Source organism: Apodemus sylvaticus, chromosome 18 (genome assembly GCF_947179515.1).
Source record: "Apodemus sylvaticus chromosome 18, mApoSyl1.1, whole genome shotgun sequence".
Taxonomy (NCBI): Eukaryota; Metazoa; Chordata; class Mammalia; order Rodentia; family Muridae; genus Apodemus; species Apodemus sylvaticus.
The window spans coordinates 42,652,588-42,680,082 of NC_067489.1; the positions used below are offsets into that span (position 1 = coordinate 42,652,588).

General features: G+C 40.5%; 1 protein-coding gene across 2 annotated transcripts; it reads right to left on the minus strand.

Moving 5' to 3' along the window:
• Window positions 1–479: 479 nt before the first annotated feature.
• F11 (coagulation factor XI) lies at window positions 480–26,328 on the minus strand. 2 transcript variants are annotated; one of them, XM_052162588.1, is made up of 14 exons: window positions 26,274–26,328; window positions 18,813–18,975; window positions 10,636–10,742; window positions 9,651–9,810; window positions 7,678–7,787; window positions 7,179–7,338; window positions 6,957–7,066; window positions 6,691–6,853; window positions 6,501–6,607; window positions 4,015–4,174; window positions 2,884–3,059; window positions 1,886–1,981; window positions 1,244–1,383; window positions 480–641 (listed from the first exon to the last, which is right to left on the minus strand). In XM_052162588.1, exons 1-14 carry the CDS (start codon window positions 26,326–26,328, stop codon window positions 480–482), a joined length of 1,869 nt encoding a protein of 622 aa, XP_052018548.1. The 2 variants fall into 2 exon arrangements, with proteins under 2 accessions (XP_052018548.1, XP_052018547.1); XM_052162587.1 differs by having other exon boundaries at window positions 6,501–6,625.
• Between the last annotated feature and the right edge of the window lie 1,167 nt (window positions 26,329–27,495).

A 27,495-nucleotide genomic window follows, 5' to 3' on the forward strand; every position in this document is an offset into this window, starting at 1 on the left:
TTCCTTGATACTTTCCTCCTATATCTGCTGTGGTTTTTTTATTTTTATTTTTAAAGATTTATTTATTTATTATATGCAAGTACACTGTAGCTGTCTTCAGACACTCCAGAAGAGGGCATCAGATCTCCTTACAGATGGCTCTGAGCCACCATGTGGTTGCTGGGATTTGAATTTAGGACCTCTGGAAGAGTAGTCAGTGTTCTTAACCACTGAGCCATCTCTCCAGCCCCTGTGTTTTTATTTTTAAGATCTCCTTGCTGTGTTTGTTTCCTTGGGCAGTAGCTAGATGCAAAAACCAACCTATGATTCTCACAGATCAGGAATTCTGAAAATAATAGTTTTCTTTCTGCATTTTCTTACATACATCAAGCAAGCCCCCTCAGTTGGGTTACAGTGGAGGATACAGCATCCCAGGGTCTTCATCAGAGACAGCAAAGTCGCTTCTATGGGATAATCTTCCAGGGCCACAGAGAAGTCTTTCATACCGTTTGAGTTTTCTCCAAAATCCAGTCCACATACTTGGCCACGTGGGTGTAGACCCCCGGCCTCTCCTTCTGACCGCAGCCTTCGCCCCAGCTTGTGATGCCTACCAAGTGCCAGACGCCATCGTGTTTGCAGGACAGGGGCCCTCCAGAATCTCCCTGTCAAAGGGGGTGGGGGGGGGGAGAAAGACACACACCTGGATCACTTTAGGCATTTCCTGAATTAAGTATTGCTCGCAGCAATTTTACCTAATATTCTGGTCCTCTCGCAAGCATCTAAACATCCAATTGCTCTCCCTTATGCAGCTTCTCTATTGTGGAGTTTAGTTTACCTATAACAAATTCCACCCAGTGTTCTGCTCGTGATGGCTAATCTGGATTGTCATGCTCACACGCCTGGGAAGAGGGAACCGCCGCCATCAGCCTGTCGCGTGGGCATGCCTGTGGGGAACTTTCTCCATGTATTGATGAATACATTTTTACAGAAGAAAAGTAGCGCAACAGGAGAGTAAATACAAGGCAGTAAGCAGCACTCCTCTGCGGTCTCTGCTGCAGTTCCTGCTACCAGGTCCCTACCTTGACTTTCCCCTGTGGTGGACTGTATAACTTGTAAGCTAAATAAATGCTTTCCTTCCCTGAATTGTGTTTGGTCTGTGTTTTATCACAGCAACCAAAACTCTGCTCCGTGGTAGAGTGGTTTGTACAAATGCATTAAGCATTCACACCAATCGGACATAACCAATTGCTTGAGACAGTCTTACCTTGCATGTATCCTTGCCTCCTTCTTTGTAGCCTGCACAGATCATCTTGTTGGATATTTTATGTCTTCTGTATCTCATCTGACATTCTTCATTGGACACCAGTGGCACCTTGGCTTTCTGGAGAATATTTTGTACTTCATCTGAAAAAGGGTCAGATTCATGTTTTACTGGAATAATTATTATTATGTATGTATAGTAATTAAAAAGACAAAATTTTACATAAAAAAGCTAGGAGGAAAAATTACTAAGCTTGATTCATAGGTCATTTTTTTCAATGGTGTATAAAGAAGACATTATTTCTACTATGGTGTATATAATTTTATTAATGTTATTAAGTTCAAAATTTGCTGTGACACTAAGTAGAATTCCTTTTCAGACAAAATAATTAGAAACCATTCTAGAACTTTTACAGAGTGTTAGGTCCAACACTAAAAGTCTCCAGTTAAAACAGTCTTTAGAGGGTTTAATCATATTTAACGTTTCCGATCAAATGGATTGATCTTTGTTATTAATCTTCCTGTAATTGAAGAGTGTTACTTTATTCACATTTTTGGCCCTATGACTAACTAGGAAACAGTGGGACTGGTTAAGCTCTGCTCTTTGATTTCAGGATAGAACAGAGATAGAAGCATGGTTTGTTACCTTTTGTCCCAGTGTACCCCCATCCAGTCACCCAGCATTCTGTGTGCACTACGTTTCCATCTCCTTTGGAAGGCAGACATATTGGCCGCTGAAAATCTAATTTTGAAAATCACAGTTTAGTCATCAGAAGTGGCTATGGTTTGGATGTGAGGTGTCTCCCCAAAGGCCCATGTTCAAAGACTTCATCCCAGCCTGTGACATTGCTTAGAGATGATGGGAGTGGGGCCTGAGGAAGGAAGTGACATCATTGAGGGTGGGGCCTTGAAGGGCCTATTAGGAGCCCAGCCCCTTCCTTTCAGTTTCCAGGCATCCAGGACGTGACCAGTTTGCTCTTCTGCACATTTCTTAGCAAGGGCTCCAAAGCAGTGGAGGCCCCCAACTGCAGGCCGAAGCCTCTGACATCGTGAGAGCCCATATTACCTTTCTTTCTTACAAGGTGGTTACATCGGGCATTTTGTCACAGTGGTGGAAAGCTGACCGAAGCAGAAAGAAAGCCAATCATTTGACCCAGAAAGGGTTGTTATTTCACCAGATATTAACCATGCTTTCTTTCTTTATGATATTCATGTTATCTTTTTCTCATATATTTCACGTCACATGTTCAGTGGTGTATATAAAATATCCCAAGCAGAAGGGACAAGATAAGACATGACTCTTTACACCAACTTTCATTTATGACAAGGTTTAATAGTCTGTAGCATTTGCTTAACCATATTGTCAAGCCCCTTATTACTAAAGCAAAGTGTCAATCATTATTCTTATTGCTTCTGTATTTTATAAAACAAACAATGACATTCTATGTATCTGAAGAAGCCTGAAGGCAAGTCTCTCTGTTTGCACTCTCAAAGTGTGATTTAGTATTGTAAGGCAAACTGTCTGTCTCAACAGAGACCATCTTTCCAGACCTTACTTGTCTGGCTGTTGATTGGACCCCGTAGACGAGACTATGAGTCTCCTAATGTGAATGTTTTATCTAGGTCACCTAAATCTCTATATACCTGTGTAATTCATGGCTGATTCCAGTTTTAACAGGGCAATATCATACCCACTTTCTGCCGTCGTATATCGATCATGAATTATCATTTCTTGAACCCTGAAGAAAGCAGTATCTTCATTTATTTCTGATTGATTTACAATGCCACCATAGACACGCAGATTTTTAGGTGTCTCTATCCTAAGGAACAAACAGAGTAGGGAAAAAAATCTACTACTAGGCCTTTTCCAAATATTTGTGTTTCACAGTTATTTATACTCTGCAATTGTTTCTACCTTTACGTGTGGAAAAAAGTGATTTTATTCTCAAATAATGTAGTCACATATTTCCTGTACAGTGAAAGCACTGGATTTCTAAGACATTAAATAAAGACTAAGAAAGACATTAAATAAATGTCTTTCTATTCTCCAGCATATTCGCAAACTCGGGAAGAGTTAGGTATTATTCTCAACCTTGACTTGGACAGAATTTAAAAATTAATCACTGTGACGTTTTATATTCCTCATATGTGCTTGTAAAGCTGACAATTGACCTCAGTGTAGTGCTGAATTACAAGTGTGTGCACTCATTAATGAAAAAAAATGAACAAAGCAACACGTAAACCTATGTCTGGAAGCAACAGAAACCCTAAAAGTAGCACAGAAAAGCCTCACTCAACCGAATTTCCTCAAGATACGCACTTCTCCAGCCACGTTGCTTACATTTGACCAATACTGAAAAAGCAATGTAAGTGTGGGCATCCAGTTTGATGGTGTGTGCAGAACTCTATGCATTCAGAGGCAGAGGAAGAAAGAAGAGGGGGACCCGGATTCAAAGAGCTGGAGATTGTGAGCTTCATTCTGGCCTGTGTGCCTGCACCTGGAACCAGCGAGAAGCCGCTGGAAATAATTTGCATTTGAATGACAAGACAGAAGTGTGCAATCAGTTCTGTCCCTGCACCTGTTCTACTGCGGCCAAATGTTGAGTATCATTCCGGTGGGCATCATGTGGGCATCATCTCTGCCCACAAGGTGGGAATTAATTTAGTAAAACAGGACCGTTTACATTTTTGAAGTGTTCGTTTACTATTATGATAGTCCCTGATTTCACCTATGCCTGATGATGGGGACCCCGGGAGAATAGCGACAATACTCACCCAGAAAAACAATGAGCTGCTGTCAGTATCCACTGGTTTCCAATGATGGAGCCTCCACACAGGTGGCCCTGGCTGGTGTGCAGGGCCACCTGCCAAGGCCATTCACCATGGACAGACGCAGCACCTCCGACCACCCTGGGCTTGATTTTGGTTGTGCACACTGCAACAGAGAGAGTGTGGTTAGTAGTTACCTACAGCTTCACTGTCCCTGGCCATTCTGTGATAGGAAAAAACCCAGAAGCCTTTCAATCTACCAGCAGGAAGGTAACGGTTAGAAAGTTAACGGGTGAGCGTTAACATTATCAGTAACTCAAATGCAAGCCTTCAGAAAAAGGTCTATCTTGATGTCTGCTCCATTAGCTTAAACAGAATGCTGAACACATATTGCTCAACATTGCATTAGGGATGAAGAAATACTTCTTTTAGTGGTGTCCATCACTAGGTGTCTTTAGAAAGTCAAGTTATGGGCTGGAGAGATGGCTCAGCATTTAAGAGCGCTGACTGCTCTTCCGAAGGTCCTGAGTTCAAATCCCAGCAACCACAGGGTGGCTCACAACCATCCATAATGAGATCTGACGCCCTCTTCTGGTGTGTCTGAAGACACCTACAGTGTACTTATTTATAATAATAAATAAATCTTTGGGCCGGAACAAGCAGAGATTGAACAAGCAAGGTTAACCAGAGTGAGAGTACGGTTGACTAAAGCAAGCAGAGCTCCTAAATTCAATTTCCAGCAACCACATGAAGGCTCACAACCATTTGTACAGCTACAGTGTGCTCATATGCATAAATAAATAAATCTTTTGAAAAAAAGGAAAGTCAAGTTACATTAGAGACTTACAACAGTAAATATGACAAACACCTCGGTTAGATGTTCCCTCTTACATACAGGGGTTGCATAGCCTAACACTGTGCAGTGTTACCTATTTCTCTATGCATCAGAAGGCATACAGGTTTATGACCCTCCATATTTTCTCCTCTATCAATCTACAACTGATTCCTTCACAGGCCAGATAATATAAATTCAGCAGAGACAAACAGAATGAAGGCAGAACAGGTGAGAAATGCAATCTTCAATTTATGAAGGTGCCTGCTCTGGATCCCAGTTCTTAAACCACGCTCACATCACTTAGAAGTCTTTTCTAATTGCCCCATCTAGCACTAAGAAGTAGAATTAAGACAATAGTTGTTTTGAATGTTCCTTCTTATTAGCTAAATTCATCATGAGCAAAACCCAAACTATATGAACTACAGCTTAACTCTCTTAAGAGGCATGAGTCACCCTGAGATTGCCATCAAACCTCTGAATTCTAGGAAGGCATGTTTTCTGGTTAGGGCATTGCAATTGTTGGGACAAAACTCCTGTGATGGTTTGTATATGCTGGCCCAGGGAGTGACATTATTTGGAGGTGTGGCCTTTTTAGAGTAGGTGTGTCATTGTGGGTGTGGGATTTAAGACCCTCATCCTAGCTGCATGGAAGCCAGTACTCTGCTAGCAGCCTTCTGATGAAGATGTAGAACTCTCAGCTCCTCCTGCACCATGCCTGCCTGGATGCTGCCATGCTCCCCTTCATGATAATGGACTGAATCTCTGAACCTGTAAGCCAGTCCCAATTAAATGCTGTCCTTATAAGAGTTGCCTTGGTCATGATGCCTGTTCACAGCAGTAAAACCCTAACTAATACAGCATCTGAATGTGCTATAAATCAGGTCCTCTGAAGTTAAGGATGGAGTCACCTTCTAGAATTGCAAATGATCTGGCACAAAAGGTTTTGTACTTCTAAAACTTTCACAAGGAGGAATTAGCACCACACTCTGTTCATTAAATCTCAGCTATATCACAATTTACAGGGTATCTTAACACTGGACATTATAATATATATAAACATATATGTTATTATATATCATATACTATAACACATAATAATTGTTTCACTGAAAGATCAAGTGAGAAGAAAAAGAATAATTTAGTGGACTGGTTGATAGTTTAATTTCTGAGAATTAAAACAAGACAAAAAAATCCATTGATCTTGAATACAAACATCAGCCCTCTGGATCTGTCTCTTCAGAAATTGCCACTTGAAATGACATATATACATATACGTATATATCATATACAAATAGACACATATACATATACACATATAAATACATATAATACATATACGTGTGCATATTGGAAAACCTCTAAATTTGTTAACTTACAAATCATCTCTTTTCCATATCTATTTTGTTGTCATTTTTGATGCAGGACTTTGCTATTTAATCCAACCTGGCATTAAACTTCTGATACTCCTGCCTCAACCTCTTGAGTGCTGGGAATGTGTGTGTGTATGTGTGTGTGTGTGTGTGTGTGTGTCTGTGTGTGTCTGTGTGTGTATGCGCTTGCGCTTCTGTTTCCACCCCTTTGTGGTTGTTGTAGACTAGCCTTGTGTTGATACATTACATTAACTATTCCCCTTCAGTTGTATTTTTTAAGTACTCACCATTATCCATTTTGCACAGCCTCAGTGAATATCCAGAGATGCCTCCCCTCCCATGAAGTATTCTAGTTGGAGATCCATTTGAAGAAAGCTTTAAGTAACATCTGCCCCTGTGGTTGAAAACAAAACTCTGTAAGCAAAAGTCTTTCTACAAGGAGATGATCCACCAGGCCCCACCCAACGCATGCCTTACTTCCTTTCATTGCGAGATCCTTGAGATGGATAATAGGTAAAGAACTGGCAGCGGGCATTATTGGTGCACATTTTCTGGCAGGTTTCTTGGCCTTTCACATCAACAATGTCCAGTTCTTCTCCCAAGAAATCAGTGTCGTTGTAAAAGGACGGATGGCAGAATACTAGACAAGAAAGTACACGCCAGGTTTGAAATGTGTAGCCTTCACAGTCATCCAGGTGCCCTGGGCTCCAGAGCTCAAGGAGAGGGAATCCTTCACTGTTTACCTGGGACGCTGTGCCTGCAGTGCTGGAGACTGAACCCAGAAAGGGCGTGGCTCTTTGTAATGCGTGTGCTTGGTAATCCACTTTCAGATGTTTTAAGGAGACAAAGATGTCTAAAGGTCCAAAGGGGGTATATGAATAAATCACGTAAAATATGGCAACGAGAAAGACCACTTGTTACAATGAGTATGGAAAGTAACAGGACTCTTGAAGGTAACGCCTTACCTCTGAGATTCTTTTGGCCATGCTTGGGAAAAAAATGTAAAAAACAGACAGGTGGGGTGATGCGTACAGATACGACGACAGACGAAAGCATCTGGGGCCAGCACACTGTCAATGTTAAGGTCTGTAAGCACCGTGTTCGGGAAAATGTCCCTGATACAAGCTGGACAACAACGGAAGAAACTGTGTTAGGAGGGTGGAGGCACCAGCAACATCCCAGACATCCCAGATAGTGTTTGTAAATTATGTTACACGTGGAAAGTTCATCCAGAGACCTTTATTTTTGTTGTTGTTGTTGTTTATATAAAAAAATTTTGAAATTTAAGAAGAAATCCTTTCAAGGACATAATGAAGTATATCACATGAAGATAGTGAAAGGTTACTGGGTTCACTTGAGTGAGCACAGACTGTTTTTAAAGTTAGACCATATATATATATATATATCCTCTGCTTCATGCGGGCTTAATGGTGCCAGTATCTCATTGAGAAAAGTGATAATTACCCAAGTTGGAAAGTCCACAGGGCTTCAGTGAAACTCCAGACACCACGTCATTGAGCCTCGCTATTGTGGTTGGCGTCCCTGTCTGGGTGTACTTCAAAAGACAAATTTTACTGAGTAAAAACAAGAACGGAAAAATATTATTCTTTCCAAGTATATAAAGGCACAAGAGGGTAAGAACTTACTGTCTGCAGCGGAGAAATGACTGTAATAACAGAATTGCCCACAGGAGTGTTCACCTGCAGAGCCATTGGCCGCTGGAATCCAGGCAGCTGTTCTAACAACAGGGTGGCCCTGAAGACTCAGGAACAGTGTCAGCTCACCAGTGAATGGGTGACACCGGAGACCTCATGTGATGTGAGATGACTGTGTGGACAGGTTCGCTTTAGCCCTCCATTTATGCTTCTGCATAAGCCCTAGACATGTTTTCCTGGCCTGCGGTGCTCATTCTGTGACATCTAAGACATAAACATTGTCATCTGAGGGGAGATAGAGCCATAGAAGTCTGCTTCTCATTTTTTATTACTCATTTCAAAAGGCTTTGCTTCCCATTCATTTCTTTTTCAGAATTATGGAAAGTGAAGTATAAAGAGTCAGTGTTAAAATCCAACTATCACATAACTGTTGTTTACTGTGCAAATCTAGATAATGCCAAAGATTCCTAAATCTAAAAATTAACATTGGGAGCTGAAGGGATGGCTCTTCTAGCTTATATAGTTATCTGCACATGTGTGTGTCTAAACACACAGGCACACACATACATAAACACACAAACCGACATACACATACACACACAATATTAAAATGTTTTTAAAAGAACAAGTCATATACTTTTCTAATAAAAATTTAAATCTGAAAAAAATGCAGATTTATTCATTCCCTCTCATTAGTCGTATATTTTCATACAATAGATTTCTTTCTGAAAGAGTTCAAAATCCCACATCAAACAGGATAAAACTTTGCACATCGGTGTCAATTGCTTCTTCTCGGGTAAGAGACAGAACTGTATGTCTAGGTAGATAAACAAACTTTAAGTTGTGATTCTTTAGGTTGGGACATTTGCTAGACCGGGAAGAACATCGCCAATCAAACCAGAGTTCTCAATTCCACAAATGTAAAAATGTCGTGCCTTTTGAAATTAGTTAGGATATAGGGTAAGCTTTCGTATGGTTTATGACAGTGTCATTGAAACACAGAATCTGTGTGCTGCACTATATGTATTATATATGGTATGTGGGATCTGTGGGGTGTGTGCGTATGTAAGCATGACTAGGAAATCCAAGGGTGGACCTTAGAGTTCCTGCCCTACTACCTCCCTGCCTTTTCCCCTCCAGGCAGGAAGTCTCATTGAGCTTGGGGCTAAAGAGGATGCCCTCTCAGCATCACTGGGAGGAGAGGCTCAAGGGGAATGCCAGGGTGGGGAGGTGAGAGTGGGTGGGGCACACCCTCTTAGAAGCATGGGGAGGGGGAGGGGGAAGGGAGAGAGGTTTCAGGGCTGGGGGGGACGGGGAAAGAAAAATTAGATGTTTTCTTTATTTACATTTTAAACGTGAATAAAGAAAATATCTAATTTAAAAAAACAACAGCCTGAAGCTAGTGAGTTCCAATGATCCTCCCTCTGCCCCCTCACCCTGTGCCCCTGCCCCAAGCACTGGGGTTTAAAGGCATGCAGGGCCACATCTGGCTTTTACATGGGCGCTGAGATCCAAACCAGGCTCCCCAGGCTTACACAAGCAGTGCGTTTACACACAGAGCGGTCAGGTCACCCAGCCCTGAAATTTAAATATGACTTAAATGCCTTTTGAGTTAATTAGCCTTTTCACGACAAAACGACAAAACAGTGATTGCTGTCATGCAAATATTTGGGGGTTAAAAAAAAGAGTCTAGGCTTCAAGTTGATGAAAATACCCAAGGACCAGCGGTTTTCTTTCCTGTGGCTTGTTTATATCCAGACACTCGGTCTCTCGCTCACTCACCGATGGTTCACACTGGGAAAATGCTCTGTTGCGTAAGTGAAAAACTGACAGTGGACATCATTTGTGCATCTCTCCTGGCATTCTCGAGCATTCTTCACAGCGGAACTGTAATAGTTCAAGCCCTTCATGTCTAGGTTCACGTACACTTCCTTGCTGCAAGCTGGAAATAAAGCCGGAGAATCTAGGTGTCACCAGAAGCGAGGGGCAACTATAGTCCACTGCCTTCGGGGAAACTGTTCGCCTCTTGAACACTCCCGTATAAGTTCTTCATTTTCTTTCACTCGGCATAATTCCCACTTCCACTAGGAGGTTATGAGGAAGCCAATGTGTCTCTTATATTGCATCCGCTTTAAGCTTGTACGTTTGAGACTGGAGAGGTAGCTGAGCGATTAAAACCACTGACTACACTTCCAGAGGACCTGGGTTCAATTCCCAGCACCCACATGGCAGCTTGCAACTGTCTGTAACTCCGGTGCCAGGAGGTCTGACACACTCACACAGACACATGGAGGCAAAACACCATTGCATGTAAAATAAATAAATAAATTTAAAAAAAAATAGAAAGCTTGTGAATTTGCATTTTGACTTTCTGATCTCGTGTCCAAACCATCCCATCCAATGGGTTCATTCTTTAACTTATTGAAAAGGGCCTGTTTCACTATTAAAACCAGTCTGCGTTTTCTCCTTTTGATTTGAATTAGCATTTATAATAAAGGCTTTCGTGTGTGATTCCAGGCTGGGAAGGAAAAATAATAAGAACTGAGATGGACACGTGCCTTTATGAGGCTAGGAAATGTTAAAGAGAGACAATGTGCTTGTGGGGAAGGAAAGAAGAAAACTGCATCCTCTACATAGATGGTTCCTCACCAGGAAGCTTGGTCCTAGGTAGTAGTATTTTATTTTATAGCCACAGAACTGTATCTGAAGAGATTATATGTATATATTATAATGGCTAGTATTTATTGTATTTGATAAGAAATCTTACCACTCAATTGCTGAGGGCATTGCTTGAAGGAATAACCAGAAACAGCTCCTGTCATGTTTACCATTGGCAATGTTTCTGTGAAACTGTCCTTCAGGATGCAGGCAAACCTGTTCTTTTTAAAAAATAAAATAAAATAAAACAAAACATTATTCAACAGGAATTCATGCTTTCAAAGAGTGGATCCCAAGGTCAAAGAGAAGAAGACAAATGACTGGGTTTCCCGCCAAAACAAATGTTTACTTGGCGAGATTTGACTTTGCTTTTTATTACAACATCCACGCATCTAAAAGAACACATATGGCCCTCCTTTCCAACAGGACATGAACAGGAATAGATGGACTCTGGCCTATTGCTAAAATGTTGTTTAAAATCTTCCTTTTTTTGTGTTGTCCTTGAGCTAGAAATGGTTTTCTATTTTTTTACATGACTACATTTTAATCTCTCTCTCTCTCTCTCTCTCTCTCTCTCTCTCTCTCTCTCTCTCTCTCTCTGTGTGTGTGTGTGTGTGTGTGTGTGTGTGTGTGACCACATGCATGAGAAAGGCAGAAGATAGCATTGAATCACCTGGAATTACAAATGATTGCAAATCTCTGGAAGTTGAGGTAATGACCCCTGGGTTCTGTAGAAGAGCAGCCGATGAATTTCACCCCTGAGCAATCCCTCTAGCCCACGCATTGTAAAACAGTGTTAGAAATACAGGATGTTCTATTTGCATCTGGTTCATCAAAGCCTAAAGTTTTAGCCCGGTCTTGCCAATCTCTGTTCTAGATTTCAAAAGAAAAATTAATTCTTAGGGTAATGTGTAACTATCTGAGAAACCCGCAATGACAAAGATATTGGCAACTTAAATTTGCATAAAAGGTTATATATTAAACTTCACGTTTAGTACAGAGACAGAAATGAATGCAATATCTAATATTTTAAAAATATGCGTAGAGAGGTAAAAAAAAAACAAAACAAAACAGCAACAACAACAACTAAAAACAGCCATAGGGAACCTGAGAGATTTAATGAGAATTTAATTAACAGCTAAAATTAGCATTTCAAGTATGTTTAACTTTGTTAAGCTTCTTACAATTTTCTTATTGTGAAATTCATGTTGAAGTATTTAGATGCGCAGGATTATGATATTTTAAAATCACATTCAGTATTTTCCGGTGACTATATACAGGTAGGTAAAGCAAACATAGGGTGACCTTCCTTGAATTGTATTAAATAAGCTGTGTCTCTGTATTTTCAATTGTTGATTACTGTATTGGCAAAGAGCTAAGTTCTGGCAGGATTTTGATATCATCATTTCTATGGCCTATTACCAGCCTCCCATTTGTAAGTGCTTCCACACCTGCCCAAACAGCCCATATTGCCAAAAGGCAACGAAAGAGATGTTCAGGCATTGTCTTACTGCTGATTGGTTATAGTAAAGATCTGACAGCCAATACATGGGACAGGAAGTACAAGGGTGGGACTTCCGGGCAGAGAGACAGGAAGGACTAAAGCCAAGTGGGGGATTCAGAGGCAGACAGGGAAAGGGATGGAAGGGAAGTAAAGAGTTAGTTACATGGCTGACAAGATAAGCTTAGAGAAGAGAGCTGAGAGTCTGCCCCAATGAAGAGCCTAACATTTTATATAAAAGTCTGCATACCTTATTGAACCAGTGGTGGAATCCAAGAAAACCACATAATGTGACAGGATATTGGAGGGAGTAGAAAATTGTCGTAATAATTTTTTTATTGAATAGAATTTTCATTTATATTTCAAATGGTAAAACCTTTCCCAGTTTCCCCCTCCCTGAAAATTCCCAATCCCTCCTCCCACTCCCTGCCTCCAAGTATATGCCCCTCCACCCAACCCACATCCACTTGCCCCCCCCCTCCGATTTCCCTTTGTTGGGGCGTCAGTTGAGACTTCACCTGACCAAGGACCACTCCTCCCACTAACGCCTGACAAGGCATTCCTCTGCCACATTTTTGGCTAGAACTATGTGTACCCCTTGGTTGATGGTTAAGTCCCTGGGAGTCCTGGGGCATCTGGGTGGCCAACATTGTTGCTCTTTCCATGGGGCTGTAAACCCCTTCAGCTCCTCCAGACCACCCTCCAACTCCTCCACTGGGGACCCCATGCCCAGTCCAATGGTTGGTTGCTAGCTTCTGCCTCTGTATGTGTAAGGCTCTGGCAGGGCCCCTCAGGAGACAACCATGGCATGCTCCTTTTGGTATGCACTTCTTGTCATCCATAATAGTGTGGGGCTTGGTGATTGTTTATAGGATGAATTCTCAGGTAGGGCAGTCTCTGGGTAGCCTTTACTTCAGTCTCTGCTCCACATTTTGTCTCTTTTATTGCTCCTGTGAGTATTTTGTTCCCTTTCTCAGAGGAACCAAAGCACCCTCACTTCAGTCCTCCTTCTTCTTGAACTTCCTGTGGTTTGTGAATTGTAACTTGTTTATTTTGAGCTTTTGGGCTAACATCCACTTATCAGTGAGTGCATACTATGTGTGTTCTTTTGTGATTGGGTTACCTTGCTCAAGATGACACTTTCTAGTTCCATCCATTTGCCTAAGAATTTCATGAATTCATTGTTTTTAATAGCTGAATAGTACTCCATTGTGTATATATACCACAGTTTCTATATCCATTCCTCTGTTGAAGGACATCTGGGTTCTTTCCAGCTTCTGGCTATTATTAATAAGGCAGCTATGAACATAGTGGAGCATGTGTACTGACATGTAGGAGCATCTTCTGGGTATATGCCCACGAGTAGTATAGCTGTGTCCTCAGGTAGTACTATGTCTAATTTTCTCAGGAATCACCAAACTGATTTCCAGAGTGGCTTTACCAGCTTGCAATCCCAGCAACAATAGAAAAGTGTTCCTCTTTCTCCACATCTGCTCCAGCATCTGCTGTCCCCTGAGTTCTTGTTCTTAGCCTTTCTGACAGGTATGAGGTTGAATCTCAGTGTTGTTTTGATTTGCATTTCCCTGATAACTAAGGATGCTGAACATTTCTTTAGGTGCTTTGGAACTATTCGAGTTTCCTCAGTTCAGAATTCCCTGTTTAGCTCTGTACCCCATTTTTTTAAATAGGGTTATTTGACTCTCAGGAGACTAACTTCTTGAGTTCTTTGTATACATTGGATATTAGCCCTCTATCAGATGTAGGATTGGTAAAGATCTTTTCCCAATTTGCTGGTTGCCATTTTGTCCTATTGACCACGTCCTCCTTTGTCTTACAGAAGCTTTGCAGTTTTATGAGGTCCCTTTTGTCGATTCTTGTTCTTAGAGCATAAGCCACTGGTGTTTTGTTCAGGAACTTTTCCCCTGTGCCCATGTGTTCAAGATTCTTCCCCACTTTCTCCTCTATAAGCTTCAGTGTGTCTGGTTTTATGTGTAGGTCCTTGATCCACTTGGACTTGAGCTTAGTACAAGGAGATAAGAATGGATAAATTTGCATTTTTCTGCATGTAGACCTCCAGTTGATCCAGCACCATTTGTTAAAAATGCTTTTTTTCCACCGGATGTTTTTAGCTCCTTTGTCAAATATCAAAAGACCATACATGTATGGGTTCTTTTCTGGGTCTTCAATTCTAGGCCATTGATCTTCCTGCCTGTCTCCATGCCAATATCAAACAGTTTTTTAATCACTATTACTCTGTAGTAGAACTTGAGGTCAGGGATGGTGATTCCCCCAGGAGGTCTTTTGTTGTAGAGAATAGTTTTTGCTATCCTGGGTTTTTTGTTGTTCCAAATGAATTTGCGAATTGCTCTTTCTAGATCTATGAAAAATTGATTTGGGGTTTTGATGGCGATTGCATTGAATCTGTAGATTGCTTTCCCCAAGATGATCATTTTTACTATATTAATCCTGCCAATCCATTAGTATGAGAGATCTTTCCCTTTTCTGAGATCTTCTTCGATTTCTTTCTTCAGAGGCTTGAAGTTCTTGTCATACAGATCTTTCACTTGCTTTGTTAGAATCACACAAAGGTATGAAATATTATTTGGGACTATTGTGAATGGTGTCATTTCCTGAATTTCTTTCCCAGTTTGTTTATCCTTTGAGTAAGGGAAAGCTACTTATTTGTTTGAGTTAATTTTATATCCAGTCACTTTGCTGAAGTTGTTTATCAGCTTTAGGAGTTCTCTGGTGTAAGTTTTGGAGTCACTTAAGTATACTATCATATCATCTGCAAATAGTGATATTTTGACTTCTCCCTTTCCAATTTGCATACCTTTGACCTCCTTTTGTTGTCTGAATGCCCTGGCTAGGACTTCAAGTGCTATATTGAATAGATAGGGAGAGAATGGGCAGCCTTGTCTGGTCCCCGATTTTAGTGGGATTGCTTCAAGTTCCTCTCCATTTAATTTGATGTTGGCTACCAGTTTGCAGTATATTGCTTTTACTATGTTTAGGTATAGGCCTTGGATTCCCAATCTCTCCAAGACTTTTTATCATGAAGGGATGTTGGATTTTGTCAAAAGCCTTTTCAGCATCTAATGAAATGACCATGTGTTTTTTTTTCCTCGAGTTTGCTTATGTAGTGGATTACATTGATGGATTTCCATATATTGAACCATCCCTGCATCCCTGGGATGAAGCCTACCTGATCATGGAGATTGGTCTGAAGTTTTCCTTCCTTGTTTGGAAAATCCTTTGAATTTTGAATTTCCACAGTTTCTGTTGTTATGTCTCCCTTTTCATTTCTGATTTTATTAATTTGGGTAGTGCCTCTGTGCCCTCTGGTTAGCCTGGCTAAGGGTTTATCTATCTTGTTGATTTTCTCAAAGAGCCAGCTCCTGGTTTTGTTGATTCTTTGTATAGTTCGTTTGTTTCTATTTGGTTGATTTCTACCCTGAGTTTGATTATTTCCTGCCATCTATTCCTCTTGGGTGTATTTGATTCTTTTTGTTCTAGAGGTTTCAAGTGCACTGTCAAGCTGTTAGTGTAAGCTCTCTCCATTTTCTTTGTGGAGGCATTCAGAGCTATGAGTAAAATTTCCTCTTAGCACTGCTTTCATTGTGTCCCATAAGTCTTGGTATGATGAGTCTTCATTTTCATTAAATTCTAAAAAGTCTTTAATTTCTTTATTTCTTTATTGATCAAGTTATCATTGAGTAGAACATTGTTCATCTTCCACTGTATGTCGGCTTTTTATTATTTTTGTTGTTATTGAAGACCAGCCTTGGTGCATGGAATAATTTCAATATTTCTGTACTTGTTAAGGCCTGTTTTGTGACCAATTATATGGTAAGTTTTGGAGAAGATACCATGAGGTGCTGAGAAGAAGATATATCCTTTGCTTTTGGGTGGAATGTTCTATAAGTATCTGTTTGATCCATTATGTCCATAACTTCAGTTAGTTTCACTGTGTCTCTGTTTAGTTTCTGTTTCCATGGTTTGTTCATTGTTGAGAGTGGGGTATTGAAGTCTCCCACTATTATTATGTAGGGTGCAATGTGTGCTTTGAGCTTTAGTAAAGTTTCTTTTATGAATGTGGGTGCCCTTGCGTTCAGAGCATAGATGTTCAGAATTGAGAGCTCATCTTCGTAGACTTTTCCTTTGACCAGTATGAAGTGTCCCTCATTATCTTTTTTGACAACTTTTGGTTGATAGTCAATTTTATCCAATATAAGAATGGTCACTTCAATTTTTTTCTTGGGACTATTTGCTTAGAAAATTGTTTTCCAACCTTGGACTCTGAAGTAGTGACTATCTTTGTCACTGAGGTAGATATCTTGTATGCAGCAAAATGTTGGGTCCTGTTTATGTATCCAGTCTGTTAGTCTATGTTTTTTTTTTTTTATTGAGGAATTGAGACCATTGATATTAAGAGATATTAAGGAAAAGTGATTGTTGCTTACTGTTATTAAGCATTATTAAAAGTGATTGTTACTTCTTTGTTAAAGGTGAAATTCTGTTTGTGTAGCTATCTTCTATTGAGTTTGTTGAAAGATTACTTTATTGCTTTTTCTACAGTGTGGTTTCCAGCCTTGTGTTGGTATTTTCTACCAATTATTCTTTGTAGAGCTGGATTTGTGGAAAGATATTGTGTAATTTGCTTTTGTCATGGAATATCTTGTTTTCTCCGTCTATGGTAATTGAAAATTTTGCTGAGTATAGTAGTCTGTGCTGACATTTATGTTCTCTTAGGGTCTGTATGAGGTCTGCCCAGGATCTTCTACCTTTCATAGTTTCTGGTAAGAAGTCTAGTGTAATTCTAATAGGTCTGCCTTTATATGTTACTTGACCTTTTTCACTTACTGCTTTTAATATTCTTTCTTTGTTTAGTGCATGTGTTGTTTTTATTATTATGTGATGGGGGGGGGGCTTTCTGGTCTGGTCCAGTCTGTTTGGAATTCTGTAGGCTTCTTGTATGTTCATTGGCATCTCTTTCTTTAGGTTAGGGAAGTTTTCTTCTATAAGTTTGTTGAAGATATTTACTGGTCCTTTAGGTTGTATATCCTCGCTCTCTTCTATGCCTATAATCCTTAGGTTTGGTCTTCTCATTGTGTCCTGGATTTCCTGGATGTTTTGTGTTACAAGCTTTTTGCATTTTGCATTTTCTTTGACTGTTGAGTCAATGTTTTCTACGGAATCTTCAGCAGCTGAAATTCTTTCTTCTATCTTGTGCATTCTGTTGTTGATGCTTGAATCTATGACTCCTGAATTCTTTCTAAGGTTTTCTATTTCCAGAGATATCTCACTTTGTGATTTCTTTATTGTTTCTACTTCCATTTTTAGATCCTGGATAGTTTTGTTCAACTCCTTCACTTATTTGCTTGTATTTTCCTGATATTCTTTAAGGGATTTTTGTGTTTCCTCTTTAAGGGTTTCTACCTATTGACTTATGTTCTCCTGAGTTTCTTTTAGAGATTTTTATCATTCCTCTTTAAGGGCTTCAGCATGTTTACCCATGTTCTCCCATAATTCCCTATGGGGTTTTTGTGTTGCCTCTTTAAGGGGTTCTACCTGTTGACCCTTGTTCTCCCATATTTCTTTAGGGATTTTTGTGTTTCCTCTTTAAGGGCTTCTACCTGTTGGCCCATGTTCTCCTGTATTTCTTTAAGGGAGTTATTTATGTCCTTCTTGAAGTCCTCTATCAGTATCATGAGAAATTATTTTAAATCCAGCTCTTGCTTTTCTGATGTGATGGAGTATCCAGGATCTGCTGTTGTGGGAGAACTGTGTTCTGATAGTGCCATGTTGCCTTGGTTTCTCTTGGTAATGATCTTGTGTTTGCCTTTGGCCATCTAGCTATCTCTGGTGTTAGCTGGTCTTGCTGTCTCTGGCTGTGACTTCTCTGTCCTGCAGGCCTGTGTATTTGTACTCCTAGGATCCCCTTTCTCTCATATGCCCTGCATACAGCTGGTTCTTCAGGAAGTATCAGGAGACGGGGTCTTCACTGTGGCAGACTTGGCAAGGGTAGAATGTCCTGCATGCTGCTGGTTCTCTAATGCCCTGCTGCTAATGGTTCTCTAGAAAATATCAGGAAATGGGGTCTTTCCCATGGCAGAACTGGCATGGGTCTACCACAGCGAAATGAAAGGGGCAGGCAGTGGTGGAGGAGAAGGGAGGGTAGAAGGGACAGAAGGGGAGTGGTAATCTGGAGGGAGGGCAGGTTTTGGTGGTTACTGGGTAGTGAGTCCTGCCAGCTACTCTCTGGGCCTCCAGAGGTGGGAGGTGGTTCTTACTAAATGGTCTGCTGCTGCTGGTTCTCTAGAAAGTATCAAGGAATGGGGTCTTCCCCGTGGCAGAACTGGCATGGGTCTACCACATCAGAATGAATGGAGCAGGTGGTGATGAAGGAGCAATAATTTTTAAAGTAACTTTTTAAAGTTTTTTTTTCCTAATTGAAAGGTTAGAAGGAAGTTCTAGACAATCTCACCATCATTAACTAATAGCTGCAACAGGAAAAGAATGTAAGACAAACTACCATGGAAAAAAAGCAAAACCTTTTTTTTTTGACCTTGAGATTGAGCTCCCAGGAGTCATTACAGCATTCCACAAATGTGCCTCAATGCCATCCTTTCTGTAATAGTATCTCAGTGGAAGGAAACTCATTTTCCAGCCACTAACATCCCATTTTGCAAAATGACAGGAGGGGGTTTGTAAGTAGGTGATCTGCATTGGTGGGTAACTAGCTTCAGAAATCAGTTCCTCTTCAGAGACACATAAACCATTACCATTTGGTAGGATCGTCAGAAGATGACTCAGCCATGAACGTGAAGAGTAAACACCGAGGGTGGTGCGTGCAGACTAGCTGGCAGTACGTGGCACTCGGTGTGAAAACAGTACTTAGGTCACCGCCTTGAAAGCTAATGTCTTTGAAGACCTTAGTGATACATTCTGCAAAGAAAAATATGGGCGCACATTACTAAGGATTTTGGTGGGCATTTACCTTGTTACATAGTCTGTTAAAAAGTCAGCACAAAATGTGCCTAAACTCAGACATCAGATCGATCAATGCTCTTAGGGTTAGCTTCTTCAGTGAACACCCTCAGGTAGAAATATAAATCATAAACAACATGGTGACCTCAGTGGCATCACATTTATGAGTGAGTGATTGTCTTGGGAAGGCTGTGGGACCAATCCAATGATTTCTAAGCTATTGACCAGCAGCACATGCTCTGCAAGAAACTCCTCCAGGTCAGGAAGGGCTTGCTGTGTTTTTGTTCATTTATTGTTTTGGCACTGCAACAAACTAAAAACCAGCACCGATGGCCCCTTGTGTGATCTCATGCTAACATTTAAAGTGGACTCATTACTCACATTTACCAGGAAAAAAGTCACTGAGTTCTAGTTAACTAAAACCTTAGATCAGTTTTAATTTTAAAAAGCTAAAATGCATACAATTCAAAAGTCCTCTGTTCCTAAAAAAGATACCTAATAATTCATACGGTATGTGACCTTTTAAGGGACTGTTTCCTAAGTGACTGAATAAAAGGTTACAGTTTTTCATGCAGTCTACATGCCCATGGAGAGGTATTACTAACCCATTTCTCTTTATACCATTCCATTGAAAACAAAGATCAGACTCATGTGGAAGTACTTCTAGAAGAATAAAATCTAACTCAAATATGGACTGCTATAACAGCCATCAGTAAATGTCTTGAGAGGATTGCAGGTACATAGCAGTCAAAACTGTCATATGAGGCTTGTAGGACTTAAATAACCAACGGACTCAAAAAAACAAACAAAACCTCATGTGACTTTTCATTGACCCCTAATAGAAATGTGGTACATACATCCCTGTATTATTTGTGTAATTAATTAACATGGTTGTTATTTGTCATGTATATGATGATGACACATCACATCATTATGATTCATCGATAATTTGTTGGTTATTTCTATTCAGTTTTAGGCACAAGTCTTGTCACATAAGGTGTTAAATCAGAGCCGCGACTAATTCTGTATTGAGTATTTTCCATTTTAGCTAATCATATTTCAATATAATGGATTTTCCCAGTAACCCTATGTCTGTGTGTTTAGAAAAGTTATTCCAGGGAGAGACCGCAATGTCCATGCTGAAGGGATTTGTGGGGAAGAAGAGCAACTTTACCATAGATCCATCTCCAAAATTCAACAGAGTTTTGGTAGAGAGCATGGTTTTCTCCACTACTGGCAAGGATCCCAGAAGCTAAGTGGAGATTAAACTTCTTTTGCCAAGTTCTGTGTTGTCTCCCACCAAACCACACAGCAGCTGCTTCCGGCTAACAGGCAGTCTATTCCCACCTAGCAGTTTATCTGTTAACTCTAAGAAATTCAACGTTTTACTGCGAAGCCACCATGGCACATTAAAGTGTTTTTTATCAAGAAGATCAGCAGGATTTGATAAGCTGAATTGATTTTTAAAGGATTAATAAATGGGCAGTTTTGCTTAGGATAGAACCACTACATGAGTCATTTGACCTATAATATTGACTTTCATAATCTCAGCACAGATCCTAGTACTGGTGAGAGTTGGCTACTGTTTGTACATTGAAGATTTTGAATGGAAGAGCTGGCACTAAGGCCTGCTGAGTCCTGAGATTACAAGTATGTGCCTCCACTCCTGGTGGCACATCGAGTTTGTAGACTCCTTGCTGATCTGCCTGAAATAATCATGGCGTCCATTACTTTGCAGTTTTCTAGGTACATAACCACATTTATGGGAAGAGTCAGTTAATTTCCTTCTTTCTCCTGACTCTTACATCTTTTACCTTCCCTACTGTGGCACGTAGGATCTCTAATATAATGTTTAAGGGAAGGGACAGTAGTCTCTCAACACATTTATTGACATGTATTCATTGCATTGTGGTGGGGCTCACGGAACACCTGCATAGGTATATATCATGTGCTTTGACTATATTTATCCTTCATATCTTCTCATTTCCCTCCTTCCTTCTAGCCTCCTTCATGGATGCTAGGGCCCAGATGCTAGGGCCTAGAGTGTATCATTTCAACTGGATTTTATGTATCCATATAAGGTCCAAATTTGAAAAAAAAAATGTGTGATTTATCTTCCTCAATCTGACTTATCTCACTCAATATGATGTCACCCAGTTGTGGTCATCGTCACACAGACAGCACAATTTCATTCCTCATTGTGGCCAAATGAAACAAGGAGAGCACGATGTTGGGTAGGTACTAAGTCTGGGATGGGTCTAGGCGAAGTTTGGGGAGTCAAGGTGAATATACAAATACAATGCATAACGTTCTCAAAGAATTAGTAAAAACTAAATAAGAAAGCTTCTTAGCTAAACCATAGAACGTGCTTCTCCTCCTGTGCCTGCATCTAGCATCTGCTTCACACAGTCATCTCTGATGGACACAGAGGCGGACTCCCTAACTTGGTACTTGTAAATAAATTTCCATGCTGTCGAGACCGTGAGAAAAATCAAAATCTGTAATAAGATTTCACGGAAGACTAAACATAAAACCCCGCCCCCAGGAGTGTATATGATGGACCCTAAGACAACATTCTGAAGATGCTCGCACCTCCCTGCTCCTTGTTTCCTATTCACAGTAGCCAAGTTGTGGATATTTTTGCCTTACCCTGGTACCTCAGGGAAACACTATTTCAGTCACCATTATGTATGAGATTTTTTTTAATCGGATATTTTCTTTATTTACATTTCAAATGTTATCCCCTTTCCCAGTTCCCCCCCTCCCAGAATCCCCCTCTCCCATCCTCCCTACCCCTGCTTCTGTGAGGGTGTTCCTCCACCCACCCCACTCTCACCTCCCCGCCCTCAATTCCCCTACACTGGGGCATCTATAGAAGCTTCATATGACCAAGGACCTCTCCTCCCATTGATACCTGACAAGGCCATCCTCTGCTACACATGCAGCTGGAGCCATGTGTACTCCTTGGTTGATAGTTTGGTTGCTGGGAGAGCTGGGGGGGGGGTCTGGTTGGTTGATATTGTTGTTCTTCCTATGGGGTTGCAAACCCCTTCAGCTCCTTGAGTCCTTTCTCTAGCTCCTCCTCTGGGGACCCTGTGCTCAGTCCAATGATTAACTTCAAGCATCCTCCTCCGTGTTTGTCAGGCTCTGGCAGGGCCCCTCAGGAGACAGCCATATCAGGCTTCTGTCAGCAAGCCTTTCTTGGCACCACAATAGTATCAGGCTTTGGTGACTGAATCTCCAGGTGGGACAGTCTCTGGATGGCTTTTCCTTCAGTCTCTACTCTACACTTTATCTCCATATTTACTCCTGTGCGTATTTTGTTCCCCTTCTTAGAAGAACCAAAGCACCCACACTTTGGTCTTCCTTCTTCTTGAGCTTTCTGTAGTCTGTGAATTGTATTGTGAGTATTCCGAGCCTCTAGGCTAATATCCACTTATCAGTGATGTATGAGATTTCTTGAAAACTTTTGGCTTGATTTTTTTTTTTTTATAATTTTATTGCTGTTTTACAATACTGCTTGGTCATTGGGGAAGTTCTGAGTTTGCTAAGCTCATTTATTATGAGTAAAATCTTATTAAGGTAAAAACATTACATATGAAACATTAAATAAAAACTTGCTGCATGTATCAATGTATTAGATTATTTTGACTTTGTTTTTCTATGGCAAAATATATATGACATAAAAATGGACGCTTTGGCCTTTTTCAGGTCTATAGAACTGTGGAGTGATGTATGACGTTACATACAGTTACCACTTCTGTTCTGGAATTCCTTCAGTTTTTCCAACTGAAAATCTGTACACATTAAATGATCATTAGCATGACCCTGCTTAGTTCTCTTGGTCTTCTGTGTCTTTGGGCACAAGACATTAGTGGAATTATTTGTAAATGACTCATTTCATTTAGTATAAAACCATGGTGAATGACTCATTTCATTTAGTATAAAACCAGGCAGGTTCGGCCATGGCCTAGGATAAGGTGGGATTTTCTTCCACTCACGCTGAATAATATCCCGTTTTGCAGCGCATGTGCGTACCATGATGCTATATTTTGTCTAACCCTCTGTCCACTGATGAATACTCGGGCTGTGCTATAACACAGGAGTGTGCTTCATAGGCCCACGTGTTTCTGCCTTGCTGCTACTCTGCCCCAACAGCAGGAAGACAAATGACAAGTCTCTCCAGGAGTCTCTTCTTTCACTTCCTTTGGGTCTACACCACATCCCTTGGCTCCTTTTCTTAGATTAAAGTCACTTCTCATTCCTAGAATTAAGCAAGCTTTGCCACAATATGACAATGTGATTGGTCTTTTAATTTTCTTTCTTTAAAAAAAGATTTTAAAAACTTTTTTATTGTGCATGTATGTACCTATGTATGTACATATATATGCCGTGTATGTGTGTGTGTGTGTGTGTGTGTGTGTGTGTGTGTGCGCGCGCGCGCGCGTGCCCACAGAAGCCAGAAGAAGGTGCTGGATTCCTGGGAGCTAGAGTCACAGGAAGTTGTGAGCTACCTAACATGGGGGCTGTGAATGGAACTGAGTCCCATGCAAGAGCAGCCAGTGCTCTGAACTCCTGAGCCATCTCTCTCTAACTTTCCATTTATTTTTCTTTAATATATGCATTGGATGGTTTGGTATAGACGATTTTGAGACAGTTTTTGAGACAGAACCTTGTTATGTAGCTCATCCTGGCCTCGAACTTTCAATCATCTTGCCCCAACTTTGTCTGTTCTGGGATTTTAAGTATGATACAACAATAATGGATAATATTTCATCAGTTACATTTGCATATATTCATAAGCCAAAAAAATTCTCAAAATTCTCAGGATGCCCCTGTGAACTTAGCTTCACTGACATTTTGAGATGGGATACAGAGCATGATCAGACACACTTTCTCTAACTATGCTTACATTCTGTTTAATTCACTTCTGCTAGTTTCACCCCCCATCTTCTAGTTCCTTAGCATTCCCTTCCTTCCTCCTCCTTGAGCACTAATTTTTACCATTTTTCTCTATTCTAATACATATGCATACATTTTCACAGGTCACCTTAGTCCCAATTTGACTGCATTCCAAAGTTTCACATGCCATATATTAATTATATTAGATTTATTGTGATCTCGTCTCTGAATTGTATTTATGAACATACTTACTTAATGCAACACCCAGGATTTTCCGGCTACCATTTTGTTATGTTACTTAGCATGGTTCTTTTACAACTAAATAACATACTCTGTTTAATTTTTTGCCCTTCAAAAATGTATGGAGTCCTGTGAGGCACTGGGAGAGCCTTGAATGAAAGCGTGAAGGGCAGGTGAAGTCCTGAGTGAGTGTGTGTTGTCTGACATGGGCGTGGTCATGTCAAGGACCCCAGTGCCTCAGAGCCCTGGTAGTGCCAAAGCCTTACTCCAGGGTGAGACCTCCTATTTACCTCCTGCCTACCCTGGCTAGCTCATCTTGTGCTGTATACAAGAAGAGCGCCAAGGTTCCAGGCTGTGCTATAATTGGTGCTGCTCCATCAGAGTGAACACAGCTCACCCAATCTCAATTTTATTGTGAGTGTCTGTGTATCTGTCCTTTCTTCGATTCCCTAGCTGGCCCAGTCAGGTTTCCAGGACCAAGCCACACAGAATCTGACAGAGTGATTCTGTCTAGAGTGGTCAGTACTTGTTACTATTTTCTGTGTACACATAAATATCCTGTGTGTGTATCGACACAGTTGTTGAGTTCAGTGTTTAAGATGTCAAACCAGGCCATGAGTAGTGGTGGTGGCACACACTTTTGATCCCAGCCCTTAGAGGAAGAAACAGGCAGACCTCTGAGTTTGAGGTCAGCCTGGTCTACAAATCAATTTCTGGGATAGCCAGGGTTACACAGAGAAACTTTGTGTTGAAAAAAAAAAATAAACAACAACAAAAATGTCAAGACAGTACAAATAAAAATGGGATTTCAAAACACTGATAGTGAGGGAAAAATCATCGATAGTAAATATTGATCTAATCACAAAGAAAAATGAAGCTATAAACTGTATAGTTTAATATGCTACATCATATTTATTTTATTTTAGATCTGTTACTGTTCACCCCAAAAAGAACTAACTATGCTTAAAAGTCAGTGGCAGTCTCAGGCATTCAGTAAAACATGAATAAATTATTTCAAAATGTGCTTACATTTTTATTTCAAGTAAAGAATAAGCCTGGAGTGAAAAACACACTAAAAGCTGTTAAGATCAGTATTGATGAAGTAACATCCCATTTCATCCTACTGAAGAGTAAGCAGCATACTGGATGTAAAGTAGAATGGAAGTGTAATCTCAATGGTTACATTGACCAAATGGGTGAGCCATATATTAATATTTCTATAACATTTTCAGTCTGGAATTGGTGATTGATTGTGTGTCTATGTGTGTGTGTGTGTGTGTGTGTGTGTGTGAGAGAGAGAGAGAGAGAGAGAGAGAGAGAGAGAGAGAGAGAGAGGCAGAGACATACAGAGACAGAAGAGACAGAGACAGACAGACAGACAGAATTACTGTATCAAATTCCTTATGGAATACTAATCAATGGGGTGAGGCAAGTCTTCTCTTTCTAATATTGCTCTTAGGATTCCTTGCAATGTGTTGTGTAGGTAGATATAGATTCAACTCTATAGACAGATATAACGTATATTCAGATGATAGAGGTGTATAGACTCTTTGTAATTCTATATTTAAATCTCTTTGTTTCTTTGACCCATTTAAAGGGAGCCTTAACTGGAAAATAAACGATTCTGTCTCCTTCCCTGGAGTTCACAGCATGGAATTATTCCACAATTTATAGGGCCTGGAGTGTAATTTCTCTTTGTGGACTTATGATGTTTCCCATACTACAAGTCAGAGAATAAGCTATTTCTAGGTCATACTTAAATATTGAAGAGAGTCCTTTAAAATTGTTATAAAGGTGCTGAAATATAACTCTTCACAGTTGATGGCTTCTGACTGGGTAAAAGGATAGAGATAGGAGTTGGGGAGGCAGGGGAAAGACTCAGTTTTCTTAAAAGGGCTGACCACTGGAGTGGTCATATACTTCCAACAAGTATATTCTCAACACAAATTGGATTTGATGGCTTTTCTTTCGAGGGGGGGGGTGTTGAGTGGGGAGGGCTCAAGGGTGGGGAGGTGAACTTAGGAATAGGAAGTGAGTGTGATCGGGGTCCATTGTATGAAATTCTCAAATAATAAAAATGTTATGTTGGGGGAAAGAAATAAAGCAACACTTACCACTAGAAACTGAGGCAAAAAAGATAAAATATAACACCTGATGTAATGAAGTCATCCTACAAAGAGAAGAATGTCATTGTTTTTTAGAATAGAGAGTTTAAATTTACAACAAGTTTACCGACATCAGAATTTACACAAAGTGAGAGGGGTGGCTCTCTAGGTGGTGTTCACAGGGTGCCCAGGTAGTGTTAGGACAGCCTCAACATGGTGTGGGCTTCTCAGTCTTGACAGAGTTCTGCAGAGGTCACAATCAGCATTCCCTCTTCCCTGTCCTCTCTCCACCCCCACCTCACTCCCAGCTATGAAACGCTCAGTCACTGTCATCCGAACCCCTCCCTAATCCAGTTTCACATTTTTATTTTCTCTTCCAACCCATTTCCTTTCTTTCCATTTTTGGGTTCTCTGGCTGTCTGTTTCTGTCTCTCTGTCTCTCTGTCTCTCTGTCTCTCTGTCTCTCTGTCTCTCTCTCTCTCTCTCTCTCTCTGTGTGTGTGTGTGTGTGTTTGCATGTATGTGAGTGTGAGTGATATATGACAAAGAGCTCTGATTATCCTGATTATAACAGTTTCTATTTCTAAAAGAAAAAAATTAATGCGAATTCATTCATTAGTATATTGTCTTGATCACTTGTACGTGTATGTGCCCTACTAAATACTGAACAGGCCTTTAACACACACACATACACACACACACACACACACACACACTTCATATCCAGTCCTTGTATTGCTCTTGAATCTCTTTTTTCTTGAAAAAATAATTCTTGCTGACTACAAGTTACTACTTTTCCATTCTGGAAAGACTCAGTGAAACAGTATTTGGCAAAACCAGAACGGGGAACTGGGAAGGGGTGGGAGGGAGGACAGGGGAAGAGAAGGGGGCTTACGGGACTTTCGGGGAGTGGGGGGGGGCTAGAAAAGGGGAAATCATTTGAAATGTAAATAAATTATATCAAATAAAAAAAAGACAAAAAAAAAGTTTACTATAGTTTACTATAGAGGGTGACTAAGGAGAGCTACAGTGTAAAATCAGACACATTTTTAAAAAATCAATCTCTCTCTATTGAAGACAGGGCATTAGCAGATGTAAGTTGTTGAGAGAAATGCTTGTTTTCAAGCCGTACCTGTGGATACTTTCTCTGCTTTTGCTGCAGTCCTAGGCGGAGTGTTTTCTCTCTTTGCTATAGTCTTGTTCTTTTTCTACATGAGCTTGTGTGGGACACT